General features: G+C 43.1%; 1 protein-coding gene across 2 annotated transcripts in view; it reads right to left on the bottom strand.

Annotated features, from left to right (window-relative positions):
* TEX11 (testis expressed 11) overlaps window positions 1–23476 on the bottom strand; it is a 1293291-nt gene that overhangs the window by 992395 nt on the left and 277420 nt on the right. For both annotated transcript variants that reach the window (XM_044057409.1, XM_044057411.1), the window contains exon 3: window positions 17571–17643. In XM_044057409.1, coding sequence (XP_043913344.1) covers window positions 17571–17643 — 73 coding nt within the window. The remainder of the gene's footprint in view (window positions 1–17570; window positions 17644–23476) is intronic.

Below are 23476 nucleotides of genomic sequence, written 5' to 3'. Positions count from 1 at the left end.
TTTGCAAAGTTTGTGTGTGTTGTGCACCTTTCTCAGGGTTAATGAACTTTTTTCCAAGTATACCTAATGTTGCAGAAATTCTGACTTCTGTTGTAAAGCATTGGTTACTGCACTTGACCTCAAAACCAGTCCGTTTTACATTAAATGTTGTTTTTGGCACTCTGGGGGGAGAAGAGAGCTAAATTCAACCCATCCAAGGTGGGAAGTTCTGGTCGATAGCTTACTGTGTTTTATCTCATTGGCCTGATGATTTAAATTTATAAAAGTCTTTCATCCTGCTGGTATAAACTAATTTCATTTTTGTGAGACTGTGCACATTTATTCAGAGCTTCCTTGTGCCTGGCTTGAAGATGTGTGACTACATGACAAGGGTTTAACTTTATAAAAGTCTTTTGTACTGCGTTCTAAAACAACTACATTTTCGTGAGACTGTGCTCATCTGTTCAGTACTTCTATGTGCCTGTCTTCAATACCTGTGACTACAAGACTAGGGATTAACTTTATGACATTCTTTCATCTCACTTCTATAAAAGAATTACATTTTTGTGAGACTTTGCTCATCTGTTCAGAGCTTCCTTGTGCCTGGCTCGAACACCTGTGAATACAAGACCAGGGTTTAACTTTACAAAAGTCTTTTACCTACTGGTATAAAAGAATTACATTTTTGAGAGATTGTGTTCATTTATTCAGAACTTCCTAGCACCGGGCTTAAACATCTGAGACTTCAAGACTACCTAACTTTATAAATGTCTTTCATACCAGCAGGATTATTGTGAGACTATTCTCATCTATTCAGGGCTTCCCTCTGCCTTGCTAGAACACCTGTGACTAGAAGACTAGGATTTAACTTTATAAAATTCCTTCATCCTGTTGGTATAAAAGAATTACATTTTTTGAGATTGTGCTCATTTATTCAGAGCTTCCTTGTGCCTGGCTTGAACACCTATGACTACAAAACTAGGGTTTAACTTTATAAAAGTCTTTCAACCTGCTGGTATAAAAGAATTACATTTTTTGTGAGACTCTGCTCATTTATTCAGAACTTCCCTGTGCCTGGTATGAACACCCATGACTACAACACTAGGGTTAACTTTATAAAAGTCTTTCATCCTGGTGGTATAAAAGAATTACATTTTAGTTACACTGTGCTCATTTATTCAGAACTTCCTTGTGCCTGGCTTGAACACCTGTGACTACAAGACTAGGGTTTAACTTTATAAATGTCTTTAATCCTGCTGATATAAAGGGCCTGCATTGCACGGTTCCCTGTGCTGTGTATAGGCAAACATCTCCAGACAAGCTGTTGTCTATTGTTACTATTTATAGATGTTGTCAAGCGGAGGTCTTGTCTTTTATGCACTACTGAACATATCTGAGTTGTTTTATTTGGCTAACTTGTATTTCCAGAAGCGAACATAGCTAGAACACTGTTTGTACTGTTATAGTCCTGCAGAAAAAGGATTATAATAGTGGTGTACTGCCTGTTAATGAGTTAAACGTCTTATAAGACTACTGTAACTAATTTATTTGTTTTTCCTTTTTCTCTTCTTTGTCCTCCCTGTTAGCATGGGCAAATGCATGAGATAAACATTGTGTTATGTGGATGTTTGACTGAATCAGCCTAATGTAGTTTTCTTATCTGCTATACTCCTGCTGTGTTAATTAATACAGTCCACGGTCCTTTACTGCCTATTGCCTCTGGCTCTCCTGTACATTTCCAGTTCTTTTCAACTCTACTCTCCAAACTACTTATTTCATCCACACTTTGTAAAAACACCCCCCTTTAGTCTTTACTCATACTCAGCTCGTCTAGCCCCACTCTGTCCTTCCCACTTTATCTCTCCTTCTTCCACATACCCTATTTACTTAATCATAATTCATTCTCCTCTTTCTGTTCTTTTACAGCGTTGATATACGGGCTGTCCTTCCCATCAGTATCACATCCCAATTTGGAGTACATTGTCTACAATCACCACCTGGAATCCTACTACTGGGCAACAAAGATGCTCCTCCCAATAGTTACACAATGCAGATGTCAGCCTACAGCTTTAGCTGTTCTTTTGTGTGTTTTTCGTTTTAGTAGTGGCTGGCACACTTGTGGACCTACCCCGAGCCCATCTTTATCCCCCCGTTTGTCTTCCATCCCATAAGTTAAGCTTTTATTTGGTTTATTCAATTGGTGTTCCCCACTTAAGCCACTAGATGGCAGTCAATGCTCATAATTCTGGCTATCTAGTGTCTACCCTCCTTGTAGACTTATCCAAGGCCTTTAACACTATCTCTCATAACCTTCTTCTATCCAAACTCTACAATCTTAATCTATCCATCTCTTCTACCAACTGGTTCACTAGTTCCCTTTCCAACAGACAACAAGCTGTCAAATGGAAAAAAGCCACTTCCTCCTTTCTTACCACTCCTACATGTGTACCCCAGGGTTCCATATTAGGTCCATTACTATTCAACATCTTTATAAATGACTTCCATCTGCCTATCTCCAAGGCTAATCTTATCCAATACCCAGATGACTCTACAGTCATCTGTTCTGCCACCTCCATCTTCTCTCTCTCAACATTAACCCAAGAGGTCTTCTCTTCCACTGAGCACTGGATGTTAGATAACCATTTAGCACTCAACCCATCAAAAACTAAACTTATGATATTTACTCCCTCTAAAAACACCATTATAGGCAAGAACTCTTTTATTATTACTAGCCAACACAATACATCTCTCAAGATAATATCCCATACCAAACTCTTAGGTTTCCTCATCGATGAACACTACGTTTGGTATCCACCTACAAAGGAATATTAAAAAAAAACTCACCAGAAACTTGGAATGCTTTACCGCCACTATCACTACCTCACTCCTTCTACTAAGTTGGTCCTCTCTACTACATACGTCATTCTTTCCCTCCTATATCATGCCCCACTTCTCACTAACCTACAATCTTCACTAAAGACTAAACTGTCTTCCTGTTACAATAAAATCTCCAGGTTTGCCACTGGTTACAAATCCTCCACCCACCACTGTAATGCCCTTCACATACTAAATTGGCTTGAGCTCCCCAATTATCTTACCTATATCCAACTCACTCATTCCCACAAACTTATCTTCCATCCATCTCTCTGCCTCTTTCTAGCCTCTTCACTCAAAATTCATCTACCCAATAGACTCCTGAGATCCAATAACCAGAATCTGATTGAGCTACACATGCCTGCTCGTCCATCAGGCAAACAACTACTATCCTTTTCTCTAGCACGGCTTTGGAACTCCTTGCCATCTCTCATCTACACCACCCTTAACCACTCTACCTTTAAAATCCTGCATCTTTCCCATCTAATATCCCTCTAGGAATGTTCCTGCTCTCACCCTAAATAACTACCTTCTATATTATTTCGGACTCTTCCTCTCACTAAGCTACCATTAGCCTTATCCCCTTTCTTCCCACCCCTTTTCACCCCTCATACACTACGTGTTCTTACTATTCTCTCTCTTCTTACTTAACACTTCATCTCTTCCTATCCCCTCTGTACTCTGCTATAATTCTAATATGATACCTATGCGAAGTTCCTTCGCCTCTACTTTTAGATTTCCCACTGTATAAACTAAGGTATTTTGTAAATACTTACTGACATGTTTTTTTTTTCTTTTGTAAATTGTATACTGTATTACTCTTGTGTAATGATTTGTCTAAATTGTATAATGTTCTTACAGAGCTTTTCTCCCTGGGACTCCATTGAAAACGGGCCTTTCTTGGCCCAATGGACTATCCCAGTAAACAAACTGTAAAATAAAATAAATAAATAAAATCCTCTCTAGGAAACACTGTCTATAGGCTCCAAATGTTCTCAGCTGCTTGAAGAGCTATCAGTTTGTGCAGATGGTGGTGCCAGTGCAGGTCATCTAAGAGTATACAACTAAACATTCTCACTTTGACCTTTACATGACTCTCCCCTGCTCCTTTCCATCTAGAAATTGTGTTTCGTTGCCTTTCATATTATAGGTTAGATTTAAATCTGCTGAATCTAGACAGTTTGGTATCATTGTGCTCTTAAACCAACCATCTTACATTAAGGGGAGCCTCCTTGCTCCCTTGTGGCAGAAGTGTGTAGCTCAGGAGCCATCTGAGCTGGGATTGCTGAATAAGGGCTCTGTTTGGGGCTTTCCCATTGGTAGTTGTGTTAAAACTGTTTAAATTTGCCTGTATGTAAGCCTTGTGCTTGCGTGGGTTTGCCCTCAATTTACCAGAGTAGCTCAATGTTTGGCAATCTTAGCAACAGGTCTGGAGTGCATCTGCACTGAAATCCAAGGCATCTACTGAAAAGAAAATTAAAAGTATATTTTAAGCCAGCATTGCACTTTGTTAACTGTATTTAATTGAATTACCGCTTCATTTATTGCTGTTTGTGACTGATTTTTACTCTGCACTTTGAAATTATGTTTCACTGTGTAACACAGCATAGGCTAGAATTAGACCTGCTGAATCTAGACTGTTTGGTATCACTGTGCTCTTAAACCAGGCATCTTACATTAAGAGGACCTCCGTGCACCCTTGTGGCAGAAGTGTGTAGCTCAGGACTCATCTGAGTTGGGGATTGCTGGAGAAAGGCTCAATTTGTAGCCTTCCCATGATAGTTGTGTTAAAAACTGCTTAAATTCACCTGTATATAACCCTCACATTTGCCCATTGCTGTGCACCATGCAGCGGAGTTTAATAGTGCCCTGTATAGATGGAAATACCTGGGAATATTATTTTTCCCCTGGAGACCTTCCAATAGAACCCCCAACCTTCCCTGCTGAGCAAAGGGCAACTCAGTTGCACTCTAAGGAGCATTCTCAAACTTCTCATTCACAACCTACTATACACCCACTGCCTTTGCTACTCCAAATCAAACTAGCCCACTAGTTAATCCAAAGTCCTAAGTCCAGCTAGCCCACTTCCTTCCCAAATACCACACTCAGAAAAATCCTGCCACAATGGATGGGTAGTTTCCCATAATTTTTCCTGCCATCTTGATTGATATGGGCATCTTCAGGCAATGTAGCAATTGCTTCATATATACTGACAACCATTTACTCCTACAGCAAACTAACACCCTATGTGAGGGATGCAAATACACTGTGGAACTGGAGTCAATTCTCTCACGTAAAAACAAACTAGACATCAAACTGGTTGTCAGCAGACATGCTTCACATCTCATGCAAACCTCACCTCTCACACAAAATAAGGTCACAACACATAAACCCACATACACAGGGGTAATCACTAAAAGCCTACCAAAAGAACAGAGACCTCCCAAATGCACACCACCCACACTCACCACTAAGGATAAAGAAACCACTACACATATCAACACACACAATCATGTCCCAACAAATAAGCTCCTAAGGCAAAACACATCAAATGTCTCTCTCATAGATGACTCCATAGTGAGTCACATAGATGTCCCCCTCACCAGACTGGACAAGGAGAAGGTCATGGTCAGCTGCCTATCAGGTGCCAGGCTCCAACAAATCATGCATGCACTCAAGTCACTCAACAAGTACCGTTATGACTGTTGTACATGCTGGAGTGAATGACTTGAGACGTACCTCTCTGAACTACATGAAGAGAGACATGATGGAACTCTCTGATTATATGTCCCAGACAGGTATATCCCTAACCCTAAGCAGTATCCTACCCTCAGCCAGGATGATGCCAAAATATAAATGAAAATGATCGACTTCAACAATTGGCTTAATTTTTCATGTCAGTTCAAGGGGATTCAGTATTTGTCAGCCTGGGAGTATATGGTAGACAGACCTCGTTGCTTTGCTAAAGATGGTCTGCACCTGTCCCCCCTAGGCTTTCAGATACTGGCAAAGGCCCTTGCCTCCTGCATAGTGCCTTTTTTTAGGCAATGTCAAAACAACAAATTTTCCAGCAGAAAATCTAACCAAGAAAAACTCAGGGTCTTACTGGTTAATGCTAAGAGTTTAAGCATGAAATTACACTCCCTGGAAGCACTCCTCACCTTGCAGGATGCTGATGTATGTGCAGTTACTGAGACATGGTTCAAGGCTGCTGAGAGCATCCCAGCCGTGCAAGGCTACAATGCCTTCCACATGCTCAGACCTCAAAATGAGCATGAAGAAACAAAAGGTGGAGGTGTACCCATCTTCATTAAAACCAAATACACTTTGAGACTAGTCAAGCAGCAATACTTTCTTGAACTACTCCATGCCCTGTTAACTATTGGGAAAGTAGCATACCACATCACTGCTAGCTATAGATCCCCACCATAAACAAGGATAAGCACACTGCCTACCTTGATTTACTGGAATCCCTCGCCATACAGCCCAACACCTTAGTCATGGGAGATTTCAACTATCCTTCTATAGACTGGGAGACATACATGAGCAAAAACATGCTCGCCCAGAGATTCCTGGACTTTATTAACACAAATACTCTGGAACAGAGAGTATGCACCCCCCACTTGGGGCTCTAACGTTCTGACCATAGTACTCACCACCATGGGGGGGGGGGGTCATAGTACTTCCCCATGTGTGATGCCCTCCCTGGTTAGGCCAAACCACAAATCAGTCTTACTTGAAGTAACTACTGGAACTGACACCCTCACAGGAACAAAAATTATAAAAATAATTCACCAAGGCTAACTACAGCCTGCTAAAAGATGGTATAGAAAGCTTCATACCACCTGCAATCACAGATATCAATGATCACTCTGCAGAACTGTATGCAAATACCGTATACAAACACTTAAGCGACTGCATAAACTGCTGTAACTGACCAGATTAAAACCGGGTCTTCCCATAAAAACAAACCACTGCGGTGGACTTCAAATAAAAACAGATTATATAACAAGAGGAAGTAACTGTTTTCCAAAAGCAAGAGGGATATCACTTTGCAAAGGAAGACCTCCCTCCTAAGCCTAAACAAGAAAATCAGAAATCTTGTAAAGTCTTCCAAAGCAAACTACGAAACTAAAATTACATTCCTAGCCAAGGATAATCATAAGGCATTCCTTAACTATGTCCAAAGTCTAAAAGAGAATATCAATGTCCAGCTATGTGCTGAAATGGTTGTAGATGGGATCACTCATAGTACACTGGAAGATATTGCCAACCTGTTAACTGACAGATTCAACGCAAACTTCACCCTCCTATCTCCACCTACCATATCCCAAAGTATACATGACACCAGCCCTCTTTGTAATATCTGTAGAGAACAGGTCATCTATGTGCTCTCCAAGGCCAAAAACATGGACTCAATGGGACCAGACAATATCCCAGGTTGTTTACTAAACAATCTAATACAAGACCTAGCAGACCCACTTGGCATTCTCTTTAATCATAGCTTGAGAACTGGCTATGTTTCTGCAGAATGTAGAACCGCAGTCACCCCCCTGCACAAAGGGGGGGGGGGACATCAATTAACCCTGAGAACTACAGACCCACAAGTCTAACCAGACTTATCTGCAAGGCCATGGAAAGAATTATCATGGACCTTATCAACAAGGATGTAGGCGACCTCCAAACACTGGACCCAACCCAGTTTAGTTTCGTTAAGGGTAGATCATGCTTATTAAAACTGGTAGACTACTTTGAGAATGTCACCAAACCTATGGATGAAGGTAAGACAGTACACACATCAATCTCAACCTTGCCAAAGCTTTCTACACAATTTCCCACTCTGGCATCATTAAGAAACTCTCCCAGCTAGGGAACAAACCTCATGTTAGCAGATGGGTAGCCATTTGGGTCACCAACAGAATATACACTGTCAAAATTGGTGACTCCACCTCCATCAGTAGGCCTGTCACCAGTGGAGTACCACAGGGGTCTGCGATAGGCCCCTTACTGTTTGGGATCTATTTCTCAGAAGTCCAGGCCAAAGTAGACGGCCTCTGGCTCACCAAGTTCGCTGATTATTGAAAAGTGGAGAAGTCACTGAGTCCCCCAATGATGTCAACGTATTACAAGAAGGGCCAACACAAACAGATGATTGGTGCCAAAGCCATGGTCTACAACTAAATGCAAAAAATGCATTATTATTCCCTAACAAAATTCCCTACAATTACAGTATTAACAGCAGCCCCCTGAGTTCCAACCCAGTGGTGCGAGACTTGGGAACACAGGCTGACAGCAATCTGAACTTTGACCACCAAGTTTCCACAGTGATAAGGAAAGCCTTCTAAAAAGGGCACCTCATAAGAAAGGGCACAGCATGCAAATCAGACCACTAATAGAGTATAATGCACCCTTTAGTGTGTACCTCACTAGACACCTGCAGCAGCTAAAGGGATCTCAGAGGTTTTTCACTAAGAAAATACAGGGACTCCAAACTATGACTTCCGTGGACAGGCTTAAAACCCTGTTACTTTATTCTGTATCTTACAGGCTGCTGAGAGGTGACTTGTGTCTACCTATAAGGCAATTTCTGACCCTGCCCTAATGGAAATGCTGCACAACTGCAAGTCAAATGGCACAAGAGTCACTCGCCCTAGAGATCTCAACCTCAAATAAAAACAGATTATATAACAAGAGGAAGTAACTGTTGTCCAAAAGCAAGAGGGATATCACTTTGCAGAGGAAGACCTCCCTCCTAAGCCTAAACAAGAAAATCAGAAATCTTGTAAAGTCTTCCAATGCAAACTACGAAACTAAAATTACAGTAGTAGACGGCCTCTGACCCTATTCAAATGCAACCTAGATAATTGGATGAGAGACTGCAAATTTGCCCCTTGGGTGGCATCCATGTCTCTCATGAATAGGGGTAGTCTGTGTTGATCACAGTCCTGTTCTTTTTATAATTTTTTTCTGCAAACTACCCAAAAAGAACAAATGGAGATGCTTGGGATTAATATGGCTATGCTTGTAAAGGATCTAGGGCTGCTAGCCTAGTAACCTCCTACGAACATATCATAATATACTTGCTCAGGCGATATAAACAGCAGTGCATGCTGTGCTATCTACATATGTGCATAATGTTAAACTACTGAATTGTTGTGGAAGTGTACATACATTGACATATCCTATCTTGTGGGCATTTCCAGATTTACTACACCCTCTTCCTTTTTACTCATTCCTATCACTCATGTCTGTGTACATTTTCATCACCACACTTTCCTTGCTCCGTGTACCTTTCCTTGTAGTTGCCCTTGCTGTTTACCCTTCCTCTCAATTATTTTGTTCTGCAAAAAAAAAGTTATGTACTCACCATAACGTTCCATGTTTGTTATCCATAAACTCGCCTTCAGTCTTGACGGTTGGGACAGTGTCCCCAGCACCTTCTTTCTTGGGTGGCTCAAGGGAATAAACTCTTCAGAACAGAGGAACCAAAGGAAGCCCTGTTCCGGGAGGCCACATCTACTTTGTAATGAGTGATAAAGGTATGAGGATTAACCCACATGGCTGCAGCACAAACTGAATCCAGCGGAAGTCTGGCCTGAAAGGCGGTGGAAGTCGACATAGCTCTAGCTGAATGGCCTCGAATTCTTCCTGGTAGTTGCTTTTGCTGAGAGGTAAATACATAAGAAATGATATCTGTGAGCCATTTAGATAAAGTGCTTTTGAAACCAGAGCTCCTTTCTTGTTATCTGAGAAGGAAACAAATAATTGATTAGATTTTCTAAACTCCTTTGTCCTATGTAAATAGAAATGTAATTGTCTATGGACATCCAGTTGGTGGAGCTTATACTCTGCCTTCTTGCCAAAGTTGGGAAAAAAGACCGGTAAATCAATAGACTGATTTAAGTTGGACATACTTTGAGCAGAAAAGAAGGATTTGTTCTCAGAGATGCTCTGTCTTTGTGAAAAACCAAACAGGGAGGACAAATAGACAGGGCTTAAAGTTCTGAAACCCTCCTGGCAGAAGTAATGGCTGTTAGGAAAACTGTCTTCCATGTTAGAAATTTTAGTGGGTAAGATGAAGGTGGTTCAAATGGAGAAAGATTAACTTAGTAAGTACCAAATTTAGATCCCAAAGAGGTGGCAGCTCTCTTATTAGGGGTCTTAATAGGAATGTACCCCTCAGAAAAGCCTTGCATAATCTGAGAGACATAACATTAGCTCCCTTGTCTCCTATGTGGAAGTTTGAAATGGCAGCAAGTTGTACTCGTACAGTAGCCGCAGCTGCACATTAATTGAAAATTTCTGCTAAAAATTCAAGAATTGAAGAAATAGGGGCTGTAAAGGGATCTATATAATTTTTGGCAGCCCGCAAGAAAACCTTTTCCATTTGTTTTCTAGATGTGATCTTGTGCGATGAGACCTGAATGTGTTGCACCGCAGGAGAAATATTTGGAAGCCTGGCTAGGATGGGAAGTGGAGTAACCAGGCTGTCAGCTTGAGTGTCTGAACAGAGGGGTAGAGCATCCCTGACTGATGAGTCAGAAGATCCAGAACAAGGTCCAGGATCCAAGGCTCCTCTTGAAGATGGGGCCAGAGGAAAAGGAAAGACATTAAGTAGTCCCGGGGGCCAATCGTGAAAAAGTGCATCCTTTGGTGACTCCCCCGGAGGGGGGATTAGGGTAAGGGAGCTGCTGCATTTGGCATTCATGGAAGTGGCAAAGAGGTCGGAGCCAGGCTGGCCCCACTTGCAGAAAACTCAGTTTGCAACTTCTTGTTTCAGGGACCACTCATGAGGCATAAGAATTGCTCAGCTATCACGATGGATTTCCCCATAATGTGCATGGCAGTCAGAAAACATTGAGAAGCAATTGCCCATTGCCACACTCTCTGAGCCTCTCAACACAAGGGGTAGGATCTGGTTCCACCTTGTTTGTTGATGTACCACACCACAGACATACTGTCCATCTGTATTGCAATTGTACCTATTGGAAGAGAGCTCTGAAATGCTTGCAACACCAGCACTGCCCTCATCTCTAAGACATTGATGTACAAGTGATATTTGTGTTCCTGCCAAATCCCTTGGACTGTCTGTCCCAGATAATGCCCCCCCCCAATCTGGGAAGCATCCGTGGTCACTGTAGCTACTAGATGGGGGAGAACAAACGGTCTGCCTATCATCACCTGCATGGACTGAAGCCACCAATGTAGGTCCTTCTTGCAGGAATCCGTAATAAGGATCTTGTGTGACATGGGTAACTCCTGCATGGACCACTGAGCAAAGAGAAGCCACTGCAATACTCTCATGTGTAAACGTGCCAGTGGGACTAATGTTATCACGGTTGCCATCGACCCCAGAACCTTGGGAACAAATCTGCCTGCACCTTTCTTCTCAAGAGCAAGATTGATACCTGATAGCGCAGTGTTTACACCCTTTCTTGAGGCACTCTTGCTACCATGTCTTTTGTGTTTAAGTCTGCCCCTATATATGAAATCTGCTGTGAAGGCAACAAGGCAGATTTTTTTGTAATTTATGGTAATGCCCAGCTCTGAGCATAGATGTATAATGGTGTCTCTTGCCTTGGCCAGTAGATGCTGGATGGCGGTGGCAAGTAGCCAGTCATCTAAATATGGAAACACCTGGAATCCAAGCCATCTCAGGTGAGCCGTGACTACTACCATGCATTTGGTAAACACTCTGGAGGTTGTAGTGAGTCCAAAGGGCAGAGCTTTGAATTGGCAATGACTGGCTCCCAGCCAGAAGCCTAGTTATCTCCTGGATCACCTGCCCATCTTTATATGGTAGTACGCATCCTGGAGATCAATGGAGAACATCCAATTGTCCTTCCCCAGAAAAGGGAGTATGGACTGCAGTGTTACCATCCAGAACTTTGTTTTCTTGACAGACTTGTTCAGTCTGCTACGATCCAAAATGGGCCTCCAGTCCCATGTCTTCTTTGAAACTAAAAAGAACCTTGAGTAAGTTCCGGATCTGATTTGGCCTGCGAGGACTTTTTGGATGACTCTTTTTTCTAGCAACCTTTGAATTTCTAGGGTTGCTTGATTCCTTTGACAGGGTGGAATGTCTGGGATTGATCTTGCTGATGTGGGAGGAGTAGAAAAAGGTATGATATATCCCCTGGATATAATCGACTGTACCCATCTGTCTTGGGTGATACTTAGCCAGGCTGTTGGGTACAGCGATAGTCTGCCCGCGACTGCCTCCAGAGGTGGGCAGGAGGGCCTCCTTTCAGGAGTGTTGGAAAGGCCTGCCATAGAAGGTATCTCTGTCACCCAGATTCTGTGGACCCCCTCTGCCACGAGGGTGGCATCTTCCATTGTCACTTCCCCCTCTGGGCCTGGAGGAAAATTCATTACATGCGTCCGGCAAAGCTCTTTGGGATTTCCAGAACAACATTTTTCCTCCCTTCTGGCCTTTGGGTTAAGGCCTGGTAGGGACGGAAAAACATACTCCCACAGCAGACAGAGTTTTGCCATCTTGCTCGCACCTGGTCAGAATCTCTTTAACCTTTGGCCCGAACAATAGCCAGGGAATCGTTATGGTTAGGCTTGCATAGGCCCTAGGGCCGATAGCCTAGTACCTACCCATGAACCTATGAACAAGGATGAGCCATCAAAAGGGGCATTTATGAAGGAAGACTTAAAGGGTTCAGCAAACTCACAAAGGCAGATCCAGGAATGTCGTCTGAGAGTTATTCCTGTGCTTGCTGCCCTGCACGCTCCATCTGCTACATACAAGATGAGACGCATGGAGGAGTTCATTATAGAATTCAAAGTCACAAGCTGAGATGATACCTTGTCCGGCACTCCCTCAGCTGAAGCACCTTGGAGGGAATCTCCTAGCTCTTTCAGGAGATCCCTCTGAAGTCGGGTGAAATGGGATAAATATTTCAGCAACCTGAGTGTGATGGCCACCGTGGAAAACATACACTTCCCGTATCTGCCCATCATTTGGGATTCCTTATTCGGTGGATGGACAGATGAGGTCTCCACTAGTTCCTTCTTTGTGGCTGCTGCCACCACCATAGCATCAACAGGAACACCTTTGGATAAAAACTACTTATCATCAGGAGCTTTAATAAACTTGTTGAGCCTCCTCGGAACAGGTTTCACAGATTATGGAGAGCCCCATGCCTTTTGACTGACTACACCCAGGACTTTATTGAAAGGCGGAGACACCCAAGAGGTGGAGGGTCGAAATCCGAATGCCTCCAGGTATACAGACTCATCTTCAGAAGGGGAAAGGGTCTTCCAGCCACCTCTCTGTTTCAGGATCTCTAGGATGTCTGAAAATGAGACATCCTCAGAGAGTGATTGTGGAGGCCCTTCTGAATCCTCTAAGTCTGTATCTGATGTGACAGACAGGGGAGTCCAAATGCTTCCTCTTACAAGTTCTCTTCTGAGGGGTACTCTGGGGAGGTTTCAGAAGAGAAGGGGTCGCCCACTGGGGCCTCCTGGGGCATTGGTTTTCTACACCTGGGCTGGAGAGATGATACTGAGGATGACACTGGTCCCTTAGGGGGAAGAGTAGCTGGAGCCAAGGGTGGAGCAGTCTGGGGAGATAACACGCTTCTCATCACCTTGAAGGCACCATGGTCCCAGCCAAAGAGTGCCTCCGGCTTTGACGAACCCGGAGATCCCTCCCATGCCAAGGGAGGATGGCTCCAAGGCTGATGTGGGCACCAAACTCACCTGCGCCAAGGCCCCAAGAGGAAGAAACGGATCCGACAAGGACCCAACCTGACTCTCCTCCCTGACCCGACAAGGGAGTGTTGGCTCCCAGACCCCTCGATGGAAGACATCATCGACGAGGTCGGAGCATAAGTCGGGGCCGATATACCGGTGCTGGTTTTTGGACCGGATAGCTCCACAGCACGGACTTCCAGGCAGTCCGGCTCAGAGCTCGTCCGAGTCAGAGGAGGAACAGAAGACACGATAGGCGCAGTAGTCGGCTCCACTTCCATCTGGGTTGGGCCAATGAGAATTTTGGCTAAGGCTGTTATACGGTGCAACCTCTTGACCACCCGCTCCACATCATCATCTGAGAGGCTCTTGGATGATCAAGAGGACATAGTGGATGATTTATGGCTACCAGCCACCGACTGCAACAGGAGTGACTGGGGAGTGAATAGACCGGTTCCAAGGTCGGGGACGGGCTCCTTTTGTGGTTCCGAGTCGACTTTGATATAACTGGTGGAGCTGTGGTCTTTTCGGGTCCAACAGCCTTCAGATCCGAAGATGCATGCTTAGACTTCTTAGCCGGCTCGGACACCGGAGCCAAGGAAGAAGATATTTTGGTAGACTTTTCAGAAGAGGGAGACAGAGGATTTTGTTGGCTGATTCCCTTCTACCACCACATCAAAGGGATCTTTAAGCAGAACCCTCACAATGAGTTTGTTTGTGCATTCCTGCAGGACCCTGGAACTAAATCAATGGTAGACAGAGCAGGAGTCCTGCAGATAAACGGCACCTAAACAGTAAACACAGCTAGTGTGCCCATCAATCAGAGACATCTTATGTGTGCACGGGTCACACTTTTTGAAGCCAGATTGTTTGGCTTCTTTAACTTTCTCACTAGCGTCTTTAGACATTATAGCAAAAAACTGTCACCCTACCAGCACTACAGACACACCAAAAGGAAACTTAACTTAAACAAGTTTAACTACTACTTTTTTTTTGTTTAACAGCTAGAGAAGAAAGTCTCTAACTCAAACGATGATCTCCTCTAGCCAGAGGGGACGTCTCAAACTAAAATGATGACCCTCGGTAAAAAAGAGACTGTGAAAAGGGGAAGGGGAGCCCTCTAAGTTAAACGGGATAACGGAACTAGGACAAAAAACAAACCCTCTAATTTAAACGGGTTCGATTAGGATAAATTTAAAGGTAAAGTTAACTAGAAGGGATAGAAAAAGCAGGCCTGCGAGGAAATGACGGCCCACACAAGAGAAACCACAAACAACGGTAACACAGACTCTAACTATTAACTCACACACACCCAAAAAATGCTCTATTAGGATAAGGAATGTATTAAACAGTTTATAACTCTAGGTAATGAGAAAAAAATAGACCAAAAGTCAAAAATTAGAAAAACTTAGCTTTAGCCAGTGAAATGCAATCTCGATCCAGCAAAGCAGATGAGATCTAGGGAACTCTCGCCAGACATCATGGGATAGGGTGTAGTCTCGAACCAGTGGAAGCTCTCGAGCTTTAGTATTAGCCTGAGATGGAACCGATGCTCGGTTCTGAACCCAGTTCCATCCCTCAAGAATGAAGGCGAGATGGGACAACATAGCATTAATTGTTTCAGTATAGACTGCACTCAGTACACTTTTCTTTATTGTGCTGGTACTACTGTTATTGCAGTATTTTCAACCATGCTAGTCACTGACGCTGTCTGTGCAATCTTGTGGAGCAGGTTTGCCTGTAGGCAAATTTGAATGCTTCTTCTTTCTATGCTCATGCTGCTTTGCATGGTTTCCTGGCCGGTAACATTGTTGCGGTCCATGAAACCTTGCTTGTATTCATGTAAGCACAATGAGCAGCATGAATATGTGATTAGTGTTGCTGCTCATCGCACTAACACGTAAACTCTATGTAGACTGCACAAAGCCTACACAGAGTTTATTAAATTCCTAGGATTATTTTTAACAAAGATTTTGCTCTACAGGCAATGTTGCAGCATACTGTTAACAGTTCTGGTAAAGGGAGCACACAGTTCTAAATGGATACACAGTATTGCAGTGCATGCATATTTAGCAAAAGATAATTTAGTCTTACATGTTGGCCAGCCAGTGGACCTCCCTGAAGGCATTGATCTTAGGCAGCAGCCCAAAACACCCCAATTATAATCTGCCACCGAGGTTAGTGTTAGCAGGCATGAGTAAGGTGGTGTGGGGGGGAGCTCTTCAACCCTAGCTGTTGAGCTGTGCATGACCAAGGGGCACGGGCATACCTCTCAACTGTACTGATTTTCACTAAATGTCCAGATTTTTGATTTATATTTTTGGTCTTTTCCTCATAAAATTTGTGATTTTCTGGCAAATGACTGGGATGATCTCAGGACTGAAGTCACAAAATAATGGCATACATTTGTGTTTCAGACTTGATATCCTTCAGAAAAATACATGCTAAGACAAATTGTGCTATTCTAGCAACTTTCTAGGTTTATAAGAGCAATATTTAAAATTTGTTCCTATTTTGGGCCTTTTGTCCCTTCATTCTGTGAGGCTTTGTTCAGATTTTTTGCATTAAGAGGTTGAGAGGTATGGGCAGGTGTCTAAGGAGAAAACTCATTGAACCTTAAGGGATTATTCTATTTAAGCAGACAGAGCCACACAGGATCCTGATACTCCAAAATGGAAGATGTTATGTAGACACCCTAGGATATCCTCCAAGATGATTACTAGGTATGCATCTTTCACAATCCTCTTTTTGGAGGTTGATGGCAGGTGTAAGCTTGACCTCCTCAATAGTCAAGGGAACTTGAAAATCATGAGGATCATGAAGGCAACTTATGGGTAGGCTCAACAGCAAAAGGCTTTCATTGATGTCTGTCCTTGAATTCCTTAGCTTCTACTGTCAGTCTGGTTCTAACCTGATGTCATGTGAAGGATTCTCCTACTGCTCTCGGTGCTAGGCAACTCCCAGTGCTGCCATCTTCAAAGAGCTGAGATAGGTCTCTGGCTTTTCTCTTTGCCTGCTGTGAGCAGCTGGATTGAAGTGCTGTTAATGCTTCACTTCATGATCCTTTCTCAGGTAGAAAAAAAACATACCAGTGTAAGTCTAGACTCACAATCAGAATGCTGCAGTGCAGAGCACTTTAAAGGTTTTAGCATTTTAGGTACTGAATATAGGAACCTTTCTATGATGACCATTATGATAAAGATCCAAAATGTACAAGTTGCAGAAAAGCACTGAACAGAGAAGTGACTTGGAAGGTTGAGAAAATAGCCAAAAGTTTAACAGCAAGGAACCAGTACAGAAAAGAGTAAGACCAACAGAGTACATCTGTAAGCAAAGAAAAAAGTACATATAATGTGAGTCTATGGGGACTAGCAACAAACAGAGAATTTAGGAATGGAAATAACTCAAATAATGTATAGATATTTCAGCAGTTAAGATGTGAAAGGTGAGACATCAGTTGCAGAAAGCTTAAAATTATAATCCCTGTATTAAGACTCTGAGAGTCCATATGGAGTAGCATATTCAGTTCTGGAGATGCCATCTCAGCAAGGGTACAGAGTGGAGGTACAAACAATTAAAATAAGTAAAGTTCTGGAAAGCGTACGTCAGAAATTAAATAAAAAGAAAGGAAGGAGAGAAAAAGTGACTTTACTGTGAGCCCTTAAAGGAAAGAAGGGCAAGACGGAAAATGACTGAAGAATTCAAATGTCACAAAGGAATTTACAAAGTCCATACCAGCAAAATATTTCATTTAAAAAAATCATATAAGAATAAGGAGATGTTTTTTTCCACAAAGAAACAGTGTTACTTAAAATGTTAGGAAAATTCAGATGATGTAATAGGACATTCTGGAACACAGTAAAAGGAAGAGAGTTGCATGAACAGAAGTCGCAGCTTATTCTGAGGCCAAACAAGTAGGCATTCTTGGAAGGGGCAACTTTATTTGCATTTGCTATCAAAGCTTTTGTTCTGCAATTCATTAAGCATTACAGTTTATCTCAGCTTCTTTTTCATACCTGCTGATTTCAATGTCTTCCAGATTTCCCAGCAGATTTGAATGTGCTCCAGTGCTTGAGTAAATTTCTCTGTCTAGTTAATAAAATAAAAAATATAACCAAAGATGAAAACAGTGTTTCAACTACATTATCTGTAGATTAATATTTATAAATGAGCAAATTGACTTTTTATTTGCATACAGAAAGACTCGTCTGTGTCACATGCTCAGAAATGGTCCTGAATACCTTAATGGAAATTAAATCTTGTTTATATGCAATAGTCACCCAGTTAAATAACATTGAGAAAAAGAAGTTATGAACTTACCATAACATTCCATGTGAGTTGTTCATCTCACCTTCATTCTTTACTGATGGGATCGGAGCAGATCCCTCAGCTCCGATACGGCCAATTGCAAAGCTCGAGGTCTTCAAATAGCTCGAGGCCAAGTCCCTATCCCATGATGCACCTGTGAATTATCTCAGATCTTGTTTGCTGCTTATACCAATACCATATGTCATTCTTTCACTACCAGAGAAAAGAATAGAAGGTTTGAGTAACCAGGATGGAACCAGCATCTTGGTCATCTATCAGCCCAGGTAGGAGGGAGGGACGTAAGAATGAAGGTGAGATGAACAACTCACATGGAACGTTATGGTAAGTACATAACTTCTTTATGTGAAGTTGTTCAATCTCACCGTTCATTCTTTACTGATGGGTAGTGTCCCAAGCACCATCAGTCTCGGGTGGCTCACAGGAGTATATTTCTCAGGACCATGGATCCAAAAGTGGCCCTGTCCCTGGAGGCCTTGTCAACTTTGTAATGAGTGATAAAGGTATAAGGTTTTGACCAAGTGGCTGGTGCACAAATGTTATCAATGGAAAGTCTGGCAGAAAAGGCAGAAGCTGTAGAAACTGCTCTGGTTGAGTGAGCTTTAATATTGTGTTGCAAAGGCATATTGGCAGCTGAATAGACAAAGGTGATACAACCAGATAACCATTTAGACAGAGTTGTTTTAGCCACTGGTTTCCCCTTCCTGGAGTCTGAAAATGAAACAAAAAGCTGGTCTGATTTCCTGAAATCTTTTGTTCTATCCAAATAAAATCTGAGCTGTCTGTGAACATCTAGTTTGTGCAGCAAATACTCTAAATTGTTAGAATGATTGGGGAAGAATACTGGCAAATCAATAACTTGGTTGAGATTGGTTTCAGTGCAAACTTTGGTCAAGAATGAGGGATTTGTTCTGAGTTATACTCTGTCAGCATGAAACATAAAATAGGGAGACTTGGTGGATAAAGCGTGAAGCTCTGACACTTTGCGGGCAGAAGTAATAGCTACCAGAAAGATGGTCTTCCAAGACAAAAATTTGAGATCACAAGATGAAGCTGATTCAAAAGGGGGAAGAATTATGCGGGTAAGCATAAAATTTAGATTCCATGGAGAATAGGGAGATTTCACAGGTGGTCTAATATGAAAAGTCCCTTTGAGAAAGGCTTTGGATAGCTTGTGAGACATGATATTCAATCCTTCAAATCCAAGATGAAAATTAGAAATAGCAGCCAGCTGAACCTGAACTGTTGCTGCTGTAGCTCCTTTGTTAAAGATCATAGTCAAGAACTCTCAGATGGAGGCCATAGGGACTTGGTAAAGATCAATATTATTTTTAGAGGCCCATATGGAAAAGTTTTTCCATTTGCTAAGATATAGTTTCCTAGTAGAAGATTTATGAGAAGACAAAATAGGTTCACAGGTTCATAGGTAGGTACTAGGCTATCTGCCCGAAGGCATTTATAAGCCTAGCCAGAATGTGTTGGCTTTCGCTACCACCTTAGATTAGTTCCCTGTGCCTCTGTCCAGCAGAGCCATTGAAGTGATCCCTGGGTTAAACTTTCTGTTTCCCATCCACTCGTCAAGGTTTCTTTTGAAAAGGGTTAGCGAGGAGCTCTGCCTATTGTAGATTGGAATCTTGTTCCAGAGCATGGGACATCTCTGGGACAGGAATCTATCCCTCCAGCACGTCCTATTTATTGTTGTGGTGAGGTTTAGATCCCTGGAGCGTGTGGCTCGAGGGGATATGGTTTTCTTTAGGTGGAGCATGTCCATTAATTCTGGGTTGGACATGGCCTTGTATGTCAGGCAGAGATCACCTCTGAGTAGGCGGTATGCAACCGAGTACAGCTGGAGTTTCTTCAGTCGAGCTGCATAGGGCATCTGCTTGAGGCCAGTGATCCTCTTGGTGAGGTACTTCTGTGGTCTTTCCAGTTGTTGCAGGTGTCTTGTAAGGTACATCCCAAATGGGACATTGTACTCTATGATGGGTCTGATGACTGATGTGTAGAGGGGCCCAATGACCTCTTTCGATCTGGATGCAAACCCTTTTGTGATTAGGTGGGCGACATAGAAGGATTTTCTAACCACTTTGGCAATGTGATTATCAAAGGAGAGGTTTCTATCTACTTGGGTCCCCAGATCCCTTATTACGTCTTTCGTATTTAGGGGGCTACCACCTATGTGGTAGTTTGTGGGTACTTTGTTTTTTTCCAAAGGGGATGACTATGCACTTTTTGGCATTTAGCTTGAGGCCATGGTTTTGACACCAGGTATCTGTCTCAGTGAGACCCTTTTGGAGGATGTCTGTGTCAGCCAGAGAGTCAATTATAGCCCCTAGTTTGCAGTCGTCTGCCAACTTGGTCAGCCATAGTTCTCCTGTGCTTGCCTGTACCTCTGAGAAGTATATGCCAAACAGGAGGGGTCCTAGAACTGAGCCCTGGGGAACGCCACTTGTAACCGGTTTAGAGTCAGACCTAGCTCCCGCAACACTTACCATATGGGTTCTGTCCATGAGCCAGTTGGCAACCCATCTCGTGACATAGGGGCTTATGGGAAGGCTGGTAAGCTTGTCTATAACACCTGAGTTGAAAATGGTGTTGAAGGCCTTTGCGAGGTCTAGGTAGGCTGTGTGGACCACCTTTCCCTCGTCTATAGCTTTGGTAACTGTCTCAAAGAAGTCCACCAGGTTTTGGAGGCATGATCTGCCCTTAACAAACCCGAACTGGGTAGCTTCCAGTGTTTGGAGGTTCCTAATGTCTCTGTTAATGAGATCCATGATGATGTGCTCCATAGCTTTGAAGACCAAGCTAGTCAGGCTTATAGGGCGATAGTTCCCTTTGTGGAGCGGAATAACTGTTGCTGTGCGCCACTCTGTGGGCATGTAGCCTGTAGAGAGGCTGAGTTTAAATAGTGTGTTTAGTTGCGGGGTTAGTTCATCTTTGAGCTCATGTCGGATGCAGCCTGGGACACCATCTGGTCCCACTGATGCTGTGTTTTTGGCTTTGGAGAGGGCTGTTTTAACCTGAGTGTCTGTGATTTCAGGGGCACTAAATTCTTCTGGTATAGTTATGGGCCCTTTTGGGGGTGAGAGGAGGGTAAAGTTTGCACTGAACCGGTCTGCCAGGATGTTGGCTATATCAGTCGGTTCAGTGTATTTTGTGCCATTCTGCACTAGCTCCGAGCAGATCTGAGAATTGCCACTTAGATTCTTGACATAGTTAAAGAATGCCTTGTGGTTATCTTTGGAGTCCATGGCAATTCTTCTTTCGAAGCTAGCCTTGGATAATTTTATGAGGGAACGTAGTTTCTTGCTGATACTGATCAGGGATATCTTCTCCTCTTGGGATTTTACTCTTTTCTGTACTAGTTTCCTCCTTCTATTGTATAGCTTGTTTATGGCAGGGGTCCACCAGACTGGTTTCCTTTTCTTGGAGGAGTGAGTCCTGGTTTTGTTTGGGATAGCACGATCCATACATTCTTGTAGATGCCCGTAGAGTGCATTAGTACAGGATTTTGCAGCTTGGACAGCGTTATCCTTTAGCATGGGGCTTTGAAACTTCCCACCTCGGTCTTAAATAATGTGAAGTTTGCTTTGGAAAAGTTTTCCACGGTGGTTTATTTGACCGGGGGTGGTGGCAGAATGTGGATATCCAGAGTGATTAGTTTATGGTCAGATATAACCAGCGAGGGGATGACCTCCTGTGTGGAACACTGGTCTCCCATGTTGGTGATGACCAGGACCAATATGTTGTCACCTCTGGTGGGGGTGCTGACCAGCTGATCCAAGACATTTGAGTTTATAAATTCTAGGAAATGTTGGGCAAGGGAGTTTGCACTTGAGTAGTTCACCCAGTTAATGTTTGGGTAATTGAAATCACCCAATATCAGGGTGTTTGGTAGTACCTTTATGTTTCTCAGTGTTTCCAGGAATGCGGAGTGGGGGTCCTGGGACATGGTGGGTGATCTGTAGCAAGCTATAATTTGAATAGCAGTTTTGCCCATTGTTAGTTGTACGTGGATGATCTCTGAAGCATCGTGCTGTGCCACTAACATGGAGTTGTGGGTATCCTTGATGAATATGGATACTCCCCTGCCTTTTGTATTTCAGTCCGGGTTTTATGGCCGAAATGTTGAGTATGAGTTGTAGCCAGGTTGTGCTGGGGTGATCTCTGGAGCCTTAAACCAGGTTTCTGTTACTGCACATATATCGATTTTCTCCATACTGAGGAGTGCCTCGAGTGCGTGGATTTTGAGGTTTAGACTTCTGGCACTGAGTAGCATTACCCTCAGTTTTTTGTTACTTGTGTTATTTATGTCGGTGTTTTTTTCTTTTGAGCCTTGCCTAAAAAAGGCACTATGGGGGTGGCAAAAGTCTTGGCCAGTATTCGAAAGCCTAAGGGTGACAAGTGCAAGCCATCTCTAGCAAAGCAGCGTGGCTTGTCGAGCATGTCATCCCAGGCTGACAGACACTGGATCTCCTTTGAATGACAACAGAAACTTAGCCAATTGTTGAAATTGATAATTTTTTCTCTATACTGTGGTATCATTCTTGGTGAGGGCAGGATGCTACTCAGGGTCAGGGTCATACCGGCTTGGGCTACGTGATCAGAGAGCTCCTCCATGTCTCTTTTCATGTAGTCCATGGAGGTATGGCTCAGGTCATTCACACCAACATGGACAATGAAAGAGTCATATTTGTACTTGTTCTGGAGTGACCTGAGTGCTTGTGTTATGTGGCAGATCCTGGCACCCGACAGGCAGCTAACAGTAACCTTCTCCTTGTTCAGCCTAGTGAGTGGGACATCAGTGTGCCTGACTATAGAGTCACCTATTACTAGTGTGTTGGGTATGTTATTTTGTCTTAAGGGCTGTGATTGCGTGGCACACTGGTTTTGTGAAGTATGTGTTTCCTGGTTTGTGTTGGGGGGTGGAGGTTGCTTGGATGTCCGCTTTGGAGGTCTCTGTTGCTTTTGCAGATTTTTATTTAGAGCCTCTGAGTATGTTTTCATGTATTTATGTGTGTTTTTTGCCGGTGCTGGTTTCATAGGTCTATGTGAGTCTGCTGGTGTGATGCAAGTAAGTCCCTTCTCCTCCTGACTGTCTGGTCCAGTCTTGGGTTGAGAGAGCTTAGCCTCCAGTTTGGCTATATAATTACATCTCTCGCATGTATTACTGTTTGGTGGAAGGAGGGAGAGGGTTGTCTGTGTACATGAGGCAATTGTAACATTGCCTCAAAATGTCCAAATTCATCAGTTGGACCGGAGAGTACACCTGAAACTGCCCTTTGGACATGCCTGGATAGGTACAGTGAACTGTTTTACTGATTGGCTGGTAAGGTCGAATAGAGAGCCTTGTCCTTCTGTACAGTATATGGGGGTCTATTGTTAAGGTTTAGTAGTGCTTGCTATGAGTTTTGAGCAAGTGTCGGGATGAGAAGTGAATGGTTTGAGTGCTTATGTTGAAAGTTTGTCTGGTTCCAAGGGGAAAATTGAAGAGTAGACTTTGTGGAGCCGGGAATAGCTATACCCTAGCTAACCACCACGCAAATGCGGGTTTTATATCAGGGAAATGAGAGAGATAGAAATTAGCCCAAAATGG

The sequence above is a fragment of the Protopterus annectens genome, chromosome 15.part0 (genome assembly GCF_019279795.1).
Source record: "Protopterus annectens isolate FY-2018-M chromosome 15.part0, PAN1.0, whole genome shotgun sequence".
In the NCBI taxonomy this organism is placed as follows: domain Eukaryota; kingdom Metazoa; phylum Chordata; order Ceratodontiformes; family Protopteridae; genus Protopterus; species Protopterus annectens.
This window is presented reverse-complemented; position numbering and strand designations above follow the sequence as displayed.